Source organism: Sinocyclocheilus grahami, unplaced genomic scaffold (genome assembly GCF_001515645.1).
Source record: "Sinocyclocheilus grahami isolate Dianchi unplaced genomic scaffold, SAMN03320097.WGS_v1.1 scaffold719.1, whole genome shotgun sequence".
NCBI classification, from domain to species: Eukaryota; Metazoa; Chordata; class Actinopteri; order Cypriniformes; family Cyprinidae; genus Sinocyclocheilus; species Sinocyclocheilus grahami.
This window is the reverse complement of record NW_015505898.1, coordinates 314923-328530: the sequence shown is the minus strand read 5'-3', so window position 1 is coordinate 328530 and position 13608 is coordinate 314923. Positions and strand designations below refer to the sequence as shown.

At 37.6% G+C, this 13608-nt stretch overlaps 1 protein-coding gene across 1 annotated transcript in view; it reads right to left on the bottom strand.

The window, feature by feature from the left end:
- Positions 1 to 11338: 11338 nt before the first annotated feature.
- Positions 11339 to 13608, bottom strand: part of LOC107560297 (neuron navigator 3-like) — a 22049-nt gene continuing 19779 nt past the window's right edge. Inside the window, exon 20 of the mRNA XM_016244437.1 lies at positions 11339 to 13379. Coding sequence (XP_016099923.1) covers positions 13260 to 13379 — 120 coding nt within the window. The 3' untranslated portion in view covers positions 11339 to 13259. The remainder of the gene's footprint in view (positions 13380 to 13608) is intronic.

The following is a 13608-nucleotide window of genomic DNA, read 5'->3' as shown; positions in this document are numbered from 1 at the left end:
GTTAATTATTCATATTTCCCCATGAGTTAAATTCGCTACAGTAAACAATGTCAAATGTCAAAATCAAATAATCATCTTGTACTGCAGAGGTCCAACAACATGTTATATTATTAATATGACAGCATGAACAGGACAATTGGCAATTTCGGCTTCTAAACGTTTCATGCTGTTGGCAGCCAAAGATTCACAGCACAAAACACATAGTGGAGTGTTTATCCTTATTGCAAGTGAACCTGTATTTAACATAATCTGGGTTATATTTTTGCTCATGGTTTGTTTATGGAGTGTCACATAACCTGTCTATATTGGCATCTGTCTATTTTAACTAGCTTTTACCAGCTTTTAGTGACAGATGAATTTGTAACAAAATAATAGTCTGATTTGATAGCCTCTGATATCAACAATAACTTAAATGGGAAGCATTTTACCTCCTTTCTGAAAGATAAGATGAAAGATAAGTACATTTTATTACACTATTACAACAGTGGTTGTTTATATGTTTATTTGCATTTTACTGGTTGCTTTTTGCTCCCTGTTTATGACCCTATCATCAGAGCATCTTTGGGACACCACCCACCAGTTGAGAACCATTAATTTATACCACCCACATGACAAATTAGTTTGACTCCATGCTTTTTGGCTCACCACCAACCATGTGCCATTTTCAAAAGACATATGGACCGGGGTCAGCATATTTTGTCATGCATAACTAAGCAGCAAGTAAGTTATTTTTCCTCACACACGGATGAGTCACCTAAACACGTGCCACTCACAGAACAAGACCAATTCTGAGCATTTGATTACATGGGCTATTAGAAGAGTTCTCAATATAACAGCCACTATTTGCAGGGATCAATCAGAGAACGATCATCCCACGAGCCGTTCTGAGAGCATTTATAAGGCTCTAGATAAGATCTAGTTTCCACAAACAATTAAGCGTAATGAATTGATATTCTTCATGTGCCTAAATCGTTTACAAAGATAAACAAAAGCCTCTGCTGAACTCTTTAAGGGATGCAGAGCCCTGTCTTAGGTCACAGTCATCTATTACCTCATCGATCTGTTGACTCAAATAGACACGTTCACTGCATTTGAATGTGAATGTGAAGCTGGCGTGATCGTTTAAATTAAAGCTCCAAGATGTCCAGATGCTGCAGTGGTTTACCTTAAATGTTACTGCTTTGTGTTGATAAGTGATAATCAAATGTAAGTGTTAGCATAAACTGATTGTGTAATGCTAATTCTAACTTTCATGCTAAAATACTGTTCTCCCATACTGACACTGGTCATTCAGTTTATACAATGTAGATGTGTGAGTGTCTTCCTAATTAATCAATGTCACCCAATGTGACCACAAAAATGTGTCTAGGGCTCACAGTGAAAATAAAATTCAGTGTTCTGCACATCTGTGTGTGCATTTAAATGTACAATCACTGTTTGAACAATCTAATGCCGAATAAATGCTTTGAGAGCTTTCTTTCTTTTATCGTTAAAAATTGAACAACAGAGAAAGATTGAGGTATGAATATGTGCATGTGTTTTGAAGTCAAAACTGGAATCTATCATTTTAAATAACAACTACTCTAAACACTCAATAATAATGCCAATGTTAGACTCTCCAAAACTAGTAAAAATGTTTAAATTAAATACACAAATGTGCTGTTCATTACAAGCAATGGTGTTCCGCCTCTTTACAGATGAGATACCATTCACACATCAGTATCAAAGGTAACACTTCAGATTAGGGAACACTATTCACTATTAACTAGTTGCTTAGCATGCATATTAATAGCATATTTACTGTTTATTAGTACTTATAAAGCACATATTAATGCCTTAATTTGCATGAAAATATTCTAGCCAATATCTAAACATAACTACTGCAAAAACTACTTTACTTACTATTAATCACCTTTAAACACTGTGCCGTTTTCTGCACCTGGATGTCTAACCATAAGCAAGACTTTTCTGTTCTTTTTTCATAACAGAGGACAAAGCCCCATTTGTTTGTTGTATATGTATAAAACTTAAAAAATTTAGTGCACTGTTTACACAAGCTCTTTCATGCATCTTATAGGAAGCTATACCTGGGCTATTGTGCTTGTGATATTTTTAGGCACTTCCATGCCTCATTTTCTCAAAATTATGCAGACTGCATTGATTTCAGCATGCTTGATGTTTTGGCTATGCAGGTTATTGCATATTTATGGAGATGCAATTTTCTCCATTGTATACTTTGACATTTCTTTACGCACTATTCACCGTGCTGTTGATACACTGTGACAGTTGTGGCAATGAGTATAATTACATTTGTTTATTTCTTTATTTTATTTATTTATTCAGCATCATGTTATCTGACACCTGTTAAAGACTGAGGAGACAAATATAATGTGTGCAACTAAGACCAGACACTGAGAACAGTCACTGAGAACAGACATTGAGACCCTTTTGCATCTGCAAATCAACACATTTTAAACACAACTGTCCAGTTACTTGAAAAAGATGGGGCATGAGGCATGTTTAAATGGACAGATAATAATAATATTATTGTGTAGCTACAAATTTCCATAAACTGTTTATTTTTCTCAATTTACTCTGTTCACATTGATTCTCAATTTTACTAAGTGTAGCCTCTACACATGACATTAAAGAGGTAATATCCTGAGAATCCTATAATTTATCTACTTTAAAACTATCTCACAGTACAAAAACACAATTTAATGAGAATAAACAGGATTGCACCATCACATGGGAACCTCATCACAAAAGTGTTCTACTTTTACTTGGTACCCCCACTAGGTGTCAGTGTAATGTCCCTTGATCAACAATCCCTTAAGATGATTTTGTTTTTTTGTCAAATTTAAAGTTGCAATTAAATGGTAGTATCATTTCTCATGTATTATAAAATGGAAGTATATTTTTCTTATGTATAATGATGTACGTCAGAATGAAATGGACTATTGAATTTTGAGCAGCCCCAGAAGTCGAAGCTGGTCTGAATCGATAGACGCTGAAAGAATAGTTTCAATTTTAAAATGCAGTACACGCCTGACATGTTCAGTATGATTATTCGAAACCTTCTGACATCAGAATACATCAACACTTCGCCTCCCACATTCACACATCAGTGACACTTACTGGGTCTATTTAGTAATGTTGAGGCAGAAATATCAATAAAGATAGATACTATTATAAGTGAAAAGCATAGGAAAGGTCATCAAACCTTGAGCAGTTCCTGGATGTGTGCAGCACCTAACACTCTGCATATCTGTCTGAAGGATCCTGGCATTAGAAGTGAGTGGCTGAACAAGACCCCTGATCATCTGTGAGCAGAAAAAAGCACTGCTGAACCATTTCAAATGCAAAGGGTAATTTTTCAAAAGCACAGCACCAAACATGTTTTTTTTCCTTCTAAGGGTCTCTGTTCTTTACCAGTAATTTTTGATTTAATAAGAACGGTGTTTTCCCTTGAGTAGCTTTATATAAGGGGCACTCAATGAAAAAAAATATGACTCTTCTAAACAAAAGCTAATGTAATATTTATGAGAAAGACTGAGTAGAAAGGTCAGGAAAATTCATAGGTCAATAACTCTTTCCCAAATTGCTTAGCATTTTGTTAAAACTTATCACTGCCGTAAATTACCATATTTCCTACCTCTCTTATTCTTATTTCAATGCTAATAAAAAAAAAAGTAAAATGAATGAATGAATGTATAAATAAAATCCCTTATAAATAAATGCTAATAAACACTCCTTCCTCTGTGATTTTCTCTTGGTTGCTGATTTCTTCAGGATGTGTGATTGGAGAGCAAACTATGCCAAATCCTCCTTAAAGGGATACTCCACCCCAAAATGAAAATGTTGTCATTAATCACTTACCCCCATGTCGTTCCAAACACTTATAATTAAATGCTAATAAACACTGAGGCTACCAAACAAGATGTATTTCTGTTCAGCTGTTCAGATAAGCCTCAGGTGGTTGGGTACCTCTGATTTTGACTATAATTGAGTGTCATTCCGTCTGACACCTCCAGGTGCCCATAGAAGAGACAAAATTGTATTTAAAAAGGTGCCCGAGTCATGACTAATGCATTTACATGCATAAAGTCTTAAAAGGCAGCAAAAAGGAAGATAGGGTGAAAAAAGGAAGATAGGGTGAAACATATGTCAAGTAAAACTAATTTATGACTTCTTTTGCTGCAAGAAACCTTGACTAACTTAATGGCCCGTTCAAGCACTTTGCAGGTCATGGAGATTTTTCATGTACAGAGGCGTGCCAATGCATTTACACTGGCCGGCGTGCAAATATCTCAAATTATGATTATATGACTATTATATGAATTCCTCTGTGATTTTCTCTTGGTTGCTGATTTCTTCAGGATGTGTGATTGGAGAGCAAACTATGCCAAATCCTCCTTAAAGGGATACTCCACCCCAAAATGAAAATTTTGTCATTAATCACTTACCCCCATGTCGTTCCAAACCCGTAAAAGCTTTGTTCGTCTTCGGAACACAATTTAAGATATTTTGGATGAAAACCGGGAGGCTTGTGACTGTCCCATTGACTTCCAAGTAAACTGCACTGTCAAGGTCCAGAAAAGAACGAAGAAAACAAAAATAACGACTTTATTCAACAATTCGTCTCCTCTGTGTCTCCCCGCATCACTGTAGCGCCATTTTGGAGAATAACCACTGAACGCAAGCAGCGTACGCTATTCTGTGTCAGCCGCGACACAAGAATACGTTTTCTACGTGTATTTACACTTTGATTTGAACGAAAACAGCTCATCCGTGCAGCGCGACTAACACAGAATAGCGTACGCTGCTTGCGTTCAGCGGTTATTCTCCAAAATGGTGAATTCTATTTTCCTAAATTTTATTATTCTAAAACGGTGATGCGGACAGACACAGAGGAGATTAATTGTTGAATAAAGTCATTATTTTTGTTTTCTTCGCGTACAAAAAGTATTCCCGTCGCTTCATAATGTTACGGTTGAACCACTGATAGCGGATGAACTATTCTGACGATGTCTTTCATACTTTTCTGGATCTTGACAGTGTTATTTACTTGGCAGTCAATGGGACAGTCACAAGCCTCCCGGTTTTCATCCAAAATATCTTAAATTGTGTTTCGAAGATGTACGGAGCTTTTAGGGGTTTGGAACGACATGGGGGTAAGTGATTAATGACAAAATGTTCATTTTGGGGTGGAGTATCCCTTTAAGCTGCCTATAGGTGTTTTGCTACCCAGTGATAAAAGCACTGTTTAAGGTGACCTTTAGGTTACGTGATGTTACATTACTTGCCCAGAAGCGCTGTATTAACATGGTCCAATAGACCAATAAACTTTTTGGCACTATGTGAGAAATAAAAGTGACTTTTCATGTAAATTTGTGTAAATGCAAAAATCTGAAATGCTGATCTTATGGACAGCAGGGAGCTGACGCCACGTCAGCGCTCTCACTCCGAGATTTCTGTTGCATATGGGCCCAGGTGACTCTCATCCCCTTCAATCTATGAAGGTGACCTGAGCCAGACCTCCAGTCGTTCCTTTCTCACTCTCTCTGCACACACTTAGACTTGCTAATTCTTCTTCCTTTTCAGCACTGCACCCTGTGCAGGTTCTAGGCTCTAATAGTTTCTTTTGCGCGCTGGAAATGGAACTCAGGCTCTGGCAGATAAGTATGGGGTGAGAGGCCACTCGGCTCATCTCTCCAGCACATCTCACTGGTCAAACATGGAGGGGAGATGATCGCTAAGACACCGGCTTACAGGCAGGAGAGCATGATGGATACAGAGAATCCGTTAAGCCTTTAGTCAATAAAGCTACAAGGTATTGCGTGAAGATCCCCATGGGTGGTTTGGTAATGGGTGCTTATAGCTTGGAGGATTCACAAAGTATGTGGGACTTTGATAAAGCACATTCAGATATAATTCCAACGTTGAGGAATATTACCTTTAAAAGTTACCCGCAAACTGTCAGTGCAAACACATTTGTTGATTATAATGAGAGCAATCCAGTTTTGTCATTCCATGTTTTTTGCAGTTTTACACCCACTCTGAATGGACCACTGAAAAATAAAAAGGTGTCAAATTATTTTAATTGTTCAGGATTACTAAGGCTATAGGCAGGTGAGTTTTGTTTTCAGGGTTGGAGCTGAACTCTGCAGGACTGCGGCTCTCTAGGACCGAACTTGCCTACCCCTGCACTAGTCTGAAAAACATGGACTCAAAATAGTTCAAAATCTCAAAACGAAAAAAAATCACCTTATTTTCAGACTCTGTGTATGTCCGTTAACCACTGGTAGAACCCAACAGGTCTTGTTATTTGTAAGGTATGTAGGATTACAAGTGTCATGAATGTGAATTTGTATGTTTATGTGAGATCTCTTTTTCTGCCTCTGCCTTATCTTTCCATCCAGATTCTCACCCATCGTATCGCTCTTCTTGAGCTTGGAGCTCCTCTGAGACCATCAGAAGATATACTAGAGACATGTGATAAAGTCAGAAATCCCATGCTGTGTATAATGTCTTTGACCTGAACCTGTGCAAACACTGAACAGACCTGCCTGACAGCAGCACACTTCACTTATCAACCCTTATGCATGTTCCCATCTAAGCATGGAGGGCTGGATTTGCCTGTTTGAGGCCTGTTCACCAGTGTATGTACTTTGCAGTCTCAAAGTTTTGTTGGAAGAAGAAACGACACCTTTACCTTAAAGATCGTAGAACTAGTCACTAGTGATTTTTTTTTAGATAAATAAGCAGAAATGATGGGCCTGAAATAGAGACTCTTTAGTGTAGAAAAGCATCTCTCAGCTCAGAATGGGACTACAGATCCCGAACTTCTGAAGTCAGCCATTTTCCCTGAAAAGTTTTAACACTGTACTAAATTTTCTACAGTTAAGACATGGCCTATTTACAAAAACAAGCCACAAAAATCTATTTCCGATGAAACGTTGTATTCACTAAGCAGGATTCTCAGACAGCCACCTGATAAAAGCTTGACTGATGTGAAGCTGATATAATTAATGTGGGTGTTTAAGAGCACAGAATGACTGACACCCTGTCATTTTCACCAACCGCTCAAGCTATAATTTACCTCATTATGCCACACAAAGGCGCTTTTTATTATTTCTGAAAAGTATTTTTTTTTTTTTGTAATGGGGAAGGCTTGGTCGTTTTCATGCAACCACTGCAACTCTGCGTGCTGTTTTTCATTTTAGATTATCTCATGGGACTTTGTAGATTATATTTATGAGCAAACTGACCTCTACGGCTCACAGCGCACTGAAAATGAGGGATTTCAAATTTGCATTTGATTAGCTCAACACACAGGAAAGTCGTGATCATGAACATTTTTTTTTTATTATTATTTGTATTTAATCCCCCCACCCCCAAATATCTATAATAGGTCACTGATTCACTGAGACTGAACACTTTCTGCAAGTAGTTTTTAAAAGAACATGTCAACATATATCAGAGATGATCACTAGTATCACTAAAAACAAAATTTAAATATGTATTTTTAAGCAAACATTCCTACTACTTCCGGATGTCCTGAAATAAAAGGTCAATTTAATTTCAATTATGTAATGGGTTAAAAATACACTCTTTATAAAGTTCCATGGTTGTGTTCTTACTTTTGTCAACATTATCTTCATACTGAAGGTTTTATTTCCATATTTCTTTTTTTTCTTCATTATTTTAAATGATTGTGCTTACATTGTTTGATAGAAACTTGATATTGCAACGCTAAAAACAAAATGGCTAGCATATTTAATTCATGCATGATATGATTATGAAATATGGTTATTTTATCAGCACTGCAGAATTTTGAAGAACTGTGGCGAAAGTTCAGTAGAAGGAGTCTGAATAAATTATAATAAATAACTGACATTTTTTTGTATCTGATAGTTTGTTATTCCTTGATGCATAAATGTTATTTCTTTAGCTTATTTTGATCCAGTATACCAATTTGTTACAGAAATTGCTTTACCAAAAACAGGTGTTTTGCATTTTGCTGATGGGAATTGCTCTTCAGTGTACAGTGTAGTCTATTTGAGGTAAGCAGCTAAAATGTTCTCACTAATAAAATCACCTCATGTCATCAACATAGCGAGAGTTTTAATCTGCTGCAAATTCTTCATCTGCCAGAGGGTACACAAATCTACTGACGTCTTTCGTGAACCGGAGAGAATGATTCACGGTGAGGTCGTCTCTATTCCCAGCACTCCGAGACACAATGTTCCAGCCTCATTTCAATTACACTGCCAGCTCATGCAGATCAATAATTAGCTATTATGGAATTAGACACTGATAAGCCATTTATTTATCTGACAAGTGGAAGCCCAGAGAGAGATTGAAGCTCAGAGTGATGCTGGGAAAGGAACGGAAAGGATCAATCAACCCTGCACAGCAACACTCTCAAGATTTTCAGTTTACAATCCTCAAATTAAGCGCACACCTTCCTCTTGGCTAAGACATTTTATCTACTTGCTTGTTTGTACTGATGTCAGGAGAAGAGTACAGATTTGGAGAAATTTAGCATTGCATAATTTGCTCAGCAATGGATCCTCTACAGTGAATGGGTGCCGTCAGCATGAGAGTCCAAACAGCTGATCAAAACATCACAATAATTCACAAGTTATCCACACGGCTCCAGTAAATCAGTTCACGTCTTGGGAAGTGAAAAGCTGTGAATAACGAATCTCATTGATTTACATTACAAGCTATCAAAATGTCATCTTACTATTTGGCCATATGAAGAAACAGCTGCACCAAACTGCATATTTTGCTCAGTTTGGTGCTCTAAATAAAACGGATGTGTGTGAGCGCCATATTCTCACTATATTACGGGTCATAAAAGGCTGATGTATCTAATATGATACAAAACATAAAACACATATTCAAACTTATTTGATCAAAATGTTTGTTCGGTTAACCAATTTGTGGCTATTCCTACATTGCACAGAAGCTGCATTTAAGCTGTAAATATACAGTGACTGTGTGCTAAAAGGTTTTAAATGGGCTATATACATGTCATAGTTTAGTTTTATATGGCCATTTTCCACCCCTCCTTGACCTTTAGACATTATCATTACAATTTATGACCGATTTGTTTTTGCAGCTTAATTTTAATAAATGGCGTGGGAAGGGAGCTTTGCACTGTTTATTGCTTGGGTTTCTAGGAAAAAGCCGCTGCTTGTTCCTGATCTTGACAAAGCAAGACACTGATTCAGTTTGAAGAGACAAATACAACTTCACAAGTTTAGAGGAAACCTCATTGAATAAAGTGTGGTGATAATACACACTTTTGAGGGCATAACTAGACAACAGCTTTTTTATCACTCATGTAAAAATGCAGTCTAAAAATGAGAACCACTGCAGACATGAATAAGTTTTCTGTTTTGAAGGTCAGTTTAATAAGGTGTGCAGCTGAAAGGCTATTGCGGACCAGCCTGTCAGACCACAGATCACACAGAGGTCAATCATGCCAGCATAACTCTGCAGATCATTCATTAGCAAAAGTGCATAGTGCATACTTCCCTACTATGTGTAGTATGTGAAAAGAGCAGGTTGTCCAAATGAGGCAAAAGTAGAGAGATTCTGAAGTGCACATCAAATGGAGACTTGACTGTCCTATGAGGCCACGATAGAGGATTTGGTAATCACAAATAATGCTGTAGGTCACATGACAGGGACGAATATAGTACATCGGGATTACATTTATACCACACACATTCATTCTACATAGAATATTTCCATATAGAATATACTGTAAAGGCTGCAAAGTAATTACATATTCTACTAAGACAGTATGCAATTTCAGAAGCTTGGCAACCTAAAATAAACCCAACAAATATTGCATTTGTTTTTGAAGTCAGTTCATCACAAGTCTAAAGCTGTAGAGAAATGTACTCTGGACTAACTCACTGTAATCAATTCAGAATAAGCTGTGGCCACAGCACAGGCGTGACGCTATTTTCTTCCAAAACCACAAGAGGGCATAACAAGTTTCATTAGTGAATCATTTATTGGTAAAAAAAACTGAACTGAATTGGACTTTGCAAGACAAAATGACACACACACACACACAATTATACAATAATTTTGATAAATATATAAATAATGAATCAACACTCAATGCTGCAGGTGACACCAAATACCATTTATTAGGGCTTTACAAAGACTACAAAATCCCCCAGATGAATTAAATTGTGGTCTCTTTCTATTTACATGATATGTTACTTACAAATGTACAAAATATAAAACATCCACCAACAAATGTTCCACCTGAAAAGAAACATTTTCAAAGTAGTTCAACGTTATGCGCTCACCGAGAGATGTGTTTGCAGTAACATGAAGAAAATGAAAAGAAGATTTCTGATGTACCACGGACAATCACTATTTGTGTTTGAGGTTAAGGGACCATTAGGCAGTTTGAAACCTTTACTGCACTTCTTATAAATGTTTCTGTTAAGTAGTTTTACACTGAACAATGGCTGACAAGCAAAGCATCAGTCACAGAGTCACAGAGTTTGGAGGTTAATACATAGCACCGCTGTAGTGCCGAGGAATTAAAAAAGAAGCAGTTTCCTGACTCAACAAAAAGGTAGATTGGAAAGACTGGAAGGTTAAAGCCTGTAAAACTGTGGCAGTGAGAATGAGTTACTTTGTGCCAAGCAGTTTGAGTCAGAAGGTGAAGCTGGATGTGGTAAAGGCCTGATCATATAAGACAGAGATGCAAATCTTTTCAGTGATTCACCTATAGCACCGTGTATGAAACACCTTGTATCTCCTGACCATGTACATCAAACAAACAAGAGACTAATTTACTAATGTGCAAACTCTTAAAATATAATCCAATGAAAAGTCTTTCACAGTAAATTGGGTATCGGTTTAACATTTTTGCTAAATCGTAAGTGACTGACAGTGGCCCTACGAAGTATTCAGACACTTGAATATCATTGCATTAGATAGCAAAACACCAAACCAAGTTGCATCTTCATAACAAAAAATATTACACCTTCAACTAACTTCACTTTTCTAAGCCATTTTTGCAATGAATTTTGCCTCGTGTTAATTTGGTAGTGGAGTCCCAAATAAGTCCTTGCAAAGTAACCACATGTGTAGTTTATCTACGATCAGAAAGTGTATACACTCTAAAAATGCTGGGTTGTTTCAACCTAATTTTGGGTCAAATATGGACTAACCCAACTGTTGGGTTAAATTTTGGTTACATTTTTAAATGAACTTTTTAACCCAACAGTTGGGTTAGTCCATATTTGACCCAAAAATTGGTTGAAACAACCCAGCAATTTTTAGAAAGTACTTTTTGTCTTCATTTTGAACACTCTAATGTTTCATTATTTAAAAATGTAACACACTTTGTGAGATGTTTGTTTGCAGAATATAAGCCACTTGATTAGATTTTTTTTTTAATCTAGTGCAATGATACTCGTGAATTTTTTTAAATCCCATGAATTCAAAATGAAGAGTTTTGTGGCTTTTTGTCTGCCTTATAGTTTTAAGGTCATTTATATGCTCCTGTACTCCTAAAAGTTGACAAAAATATTTTAAGCAGATATTCACATTTAAAATGTACAGTATTTATCTTTCATGAACATATTTGAATCATAATAGACAGAAATACGACGTATCCTGCGTTTAAAGATGCATACACATTTTTTGTCCAATCAAATGCTCTTTAGAATGGCTATTTTCGGCAGTCAGGTTCTACAATAACTTGCGGTTGTCAGAAAACATTCATGGGGTCTTTAGGTGTGGCTTACATCCAAAGGGACCAGTGTATCTGAAAGCTGCAGGATAGGAAGTGTAACAGTGTAATGCAAGTTAGATATGGTCAGGCTCTGATGCATTGCGAAGATAAAACTGATTTTACGCCCTTGAACAGTAAACTGACACTAACGTTTTTTGAAATTGAAAAACACTTCACCCTTCACTGTACAGTTTAGAGCTCTGTATAATAACCAGTCATTACAAGACATATACGGTTTGGACAGGTTGCTGGTTTGCTTTTTTTTTCTCTGTAAATCTCAAGAGCGTAATGCTAGACTAGAAGAGCAGAAACGCAATACCGACCGGCCAGAGTGCATCTTTAAGAGGCTGTGCAAGACTTGGATATTTACAATCACCTTTTCAATTGTGCAAAACCCACATAGCAAAGAAAAGAAAGAATGAATGAACTTCGACTACAAGAACACTGGCGCACGGGAGCGGAAAAAAAACAAAAACGTTTCAGCGTGCACATACACACATATAGCAAAGTAAAAACAGCATGCTAGCGAAGCGACGCGTCGGATTTGTGCTCTCGATTCAAGTGATCCCAGCTCAACTGGGATTACATAAACATCTTTTTTACTTTTATACATTTGGACCGTTTATAATGGCGTGTTTTACACTAACACACTAATTGTAACAAAAATAAAATATGTGGACGTGGCATCTTTAGGAAAATGTTTGATCGGTTCTGTCCTACGTCATCGTTTCTGCGAAAAAGGACAGCGGCACCACGTTTAAATGTCTTCAGAGCTCAGCACACTTAAGGCAGCAAGAAAGCACCATTTTCTGGTCTTTTTCACAAAGCTGGTACACTCTCCTACAAGCAGTTGCCTTGTACCTGTGGAGAAGAGAAAGAACTACGCACACGGCTGTGGGGTCCAATGAAAGACTACTGCATGGAACGGTGTGTAAGCTGCAGTCAGTGGTGCAGGGATGCTGTAGGTCACTATACGCTTGGCAGAAAAACGAGTGGTGGCGAATTTGCGTATGATTTGACAGTAGCGGTAATGACACGTTGCACGTTTGTGCTTGTTGGCTAGACGTGTGTTTCATGAATAGTGCTGGCGAGATGAGTGTAAACCGCATGTTGGTTTTGGCACCACGGCAGCACCAGTTTATTAACTGAGGTCAGAATTCAGAATGTTGCCCTTTAGGTTTTTGCACCTCAGTGAATTTAAAATAAACTCTTGCCTCTGTAAACATGTTTAGCTAACGGATCACCTCCAACAAATTCAAATTCCAGTTGTTTTTTTAATTATGTGGGCACACACGCTTTTTCGCCAGTGTCGTGTGTGCCACCAGCACCTTTTCATTCGCCGTATCCTGGATTCTGCATCCTTTTACCACCGGAGGCGTCAGGCGTTTCATAAGTCTGTTTCATAAGCACAAGTCCTGTGGGCCCTTTGCTCTGTTTTCAACCAATCAGAAGGTTTCTTCTTCTAATGGGGTGGGGCTTAGAGGGCAGACTCCAATGAGGAGTCCAGCAGGTCGTCGTGGTGACTGGCGCTGTCGCTGTCACAGCTCTGGGCGCTGGAGTAGTTTGCAGCTTCCTGTAGCTTCATCAGCATATTCATCTAATGGACAGAGAAGGAAAATAAATGTTTGCAATGCGGAGGTAACAGTCAGTGTCAGGGTTACAAGCAGGGCTGTTCCTAGCCAATTTGACGCCCTAGGTGAAATCCCTATTGCCCCCCCCAAAAGAATTATATAATTATTTTCAGACACCAGTTGCTTGTCACATTCAAATTGGTTGTCATAGTAACGACACTAATTTGTGGAGATTCAGTGCATTGAGTTCCACAA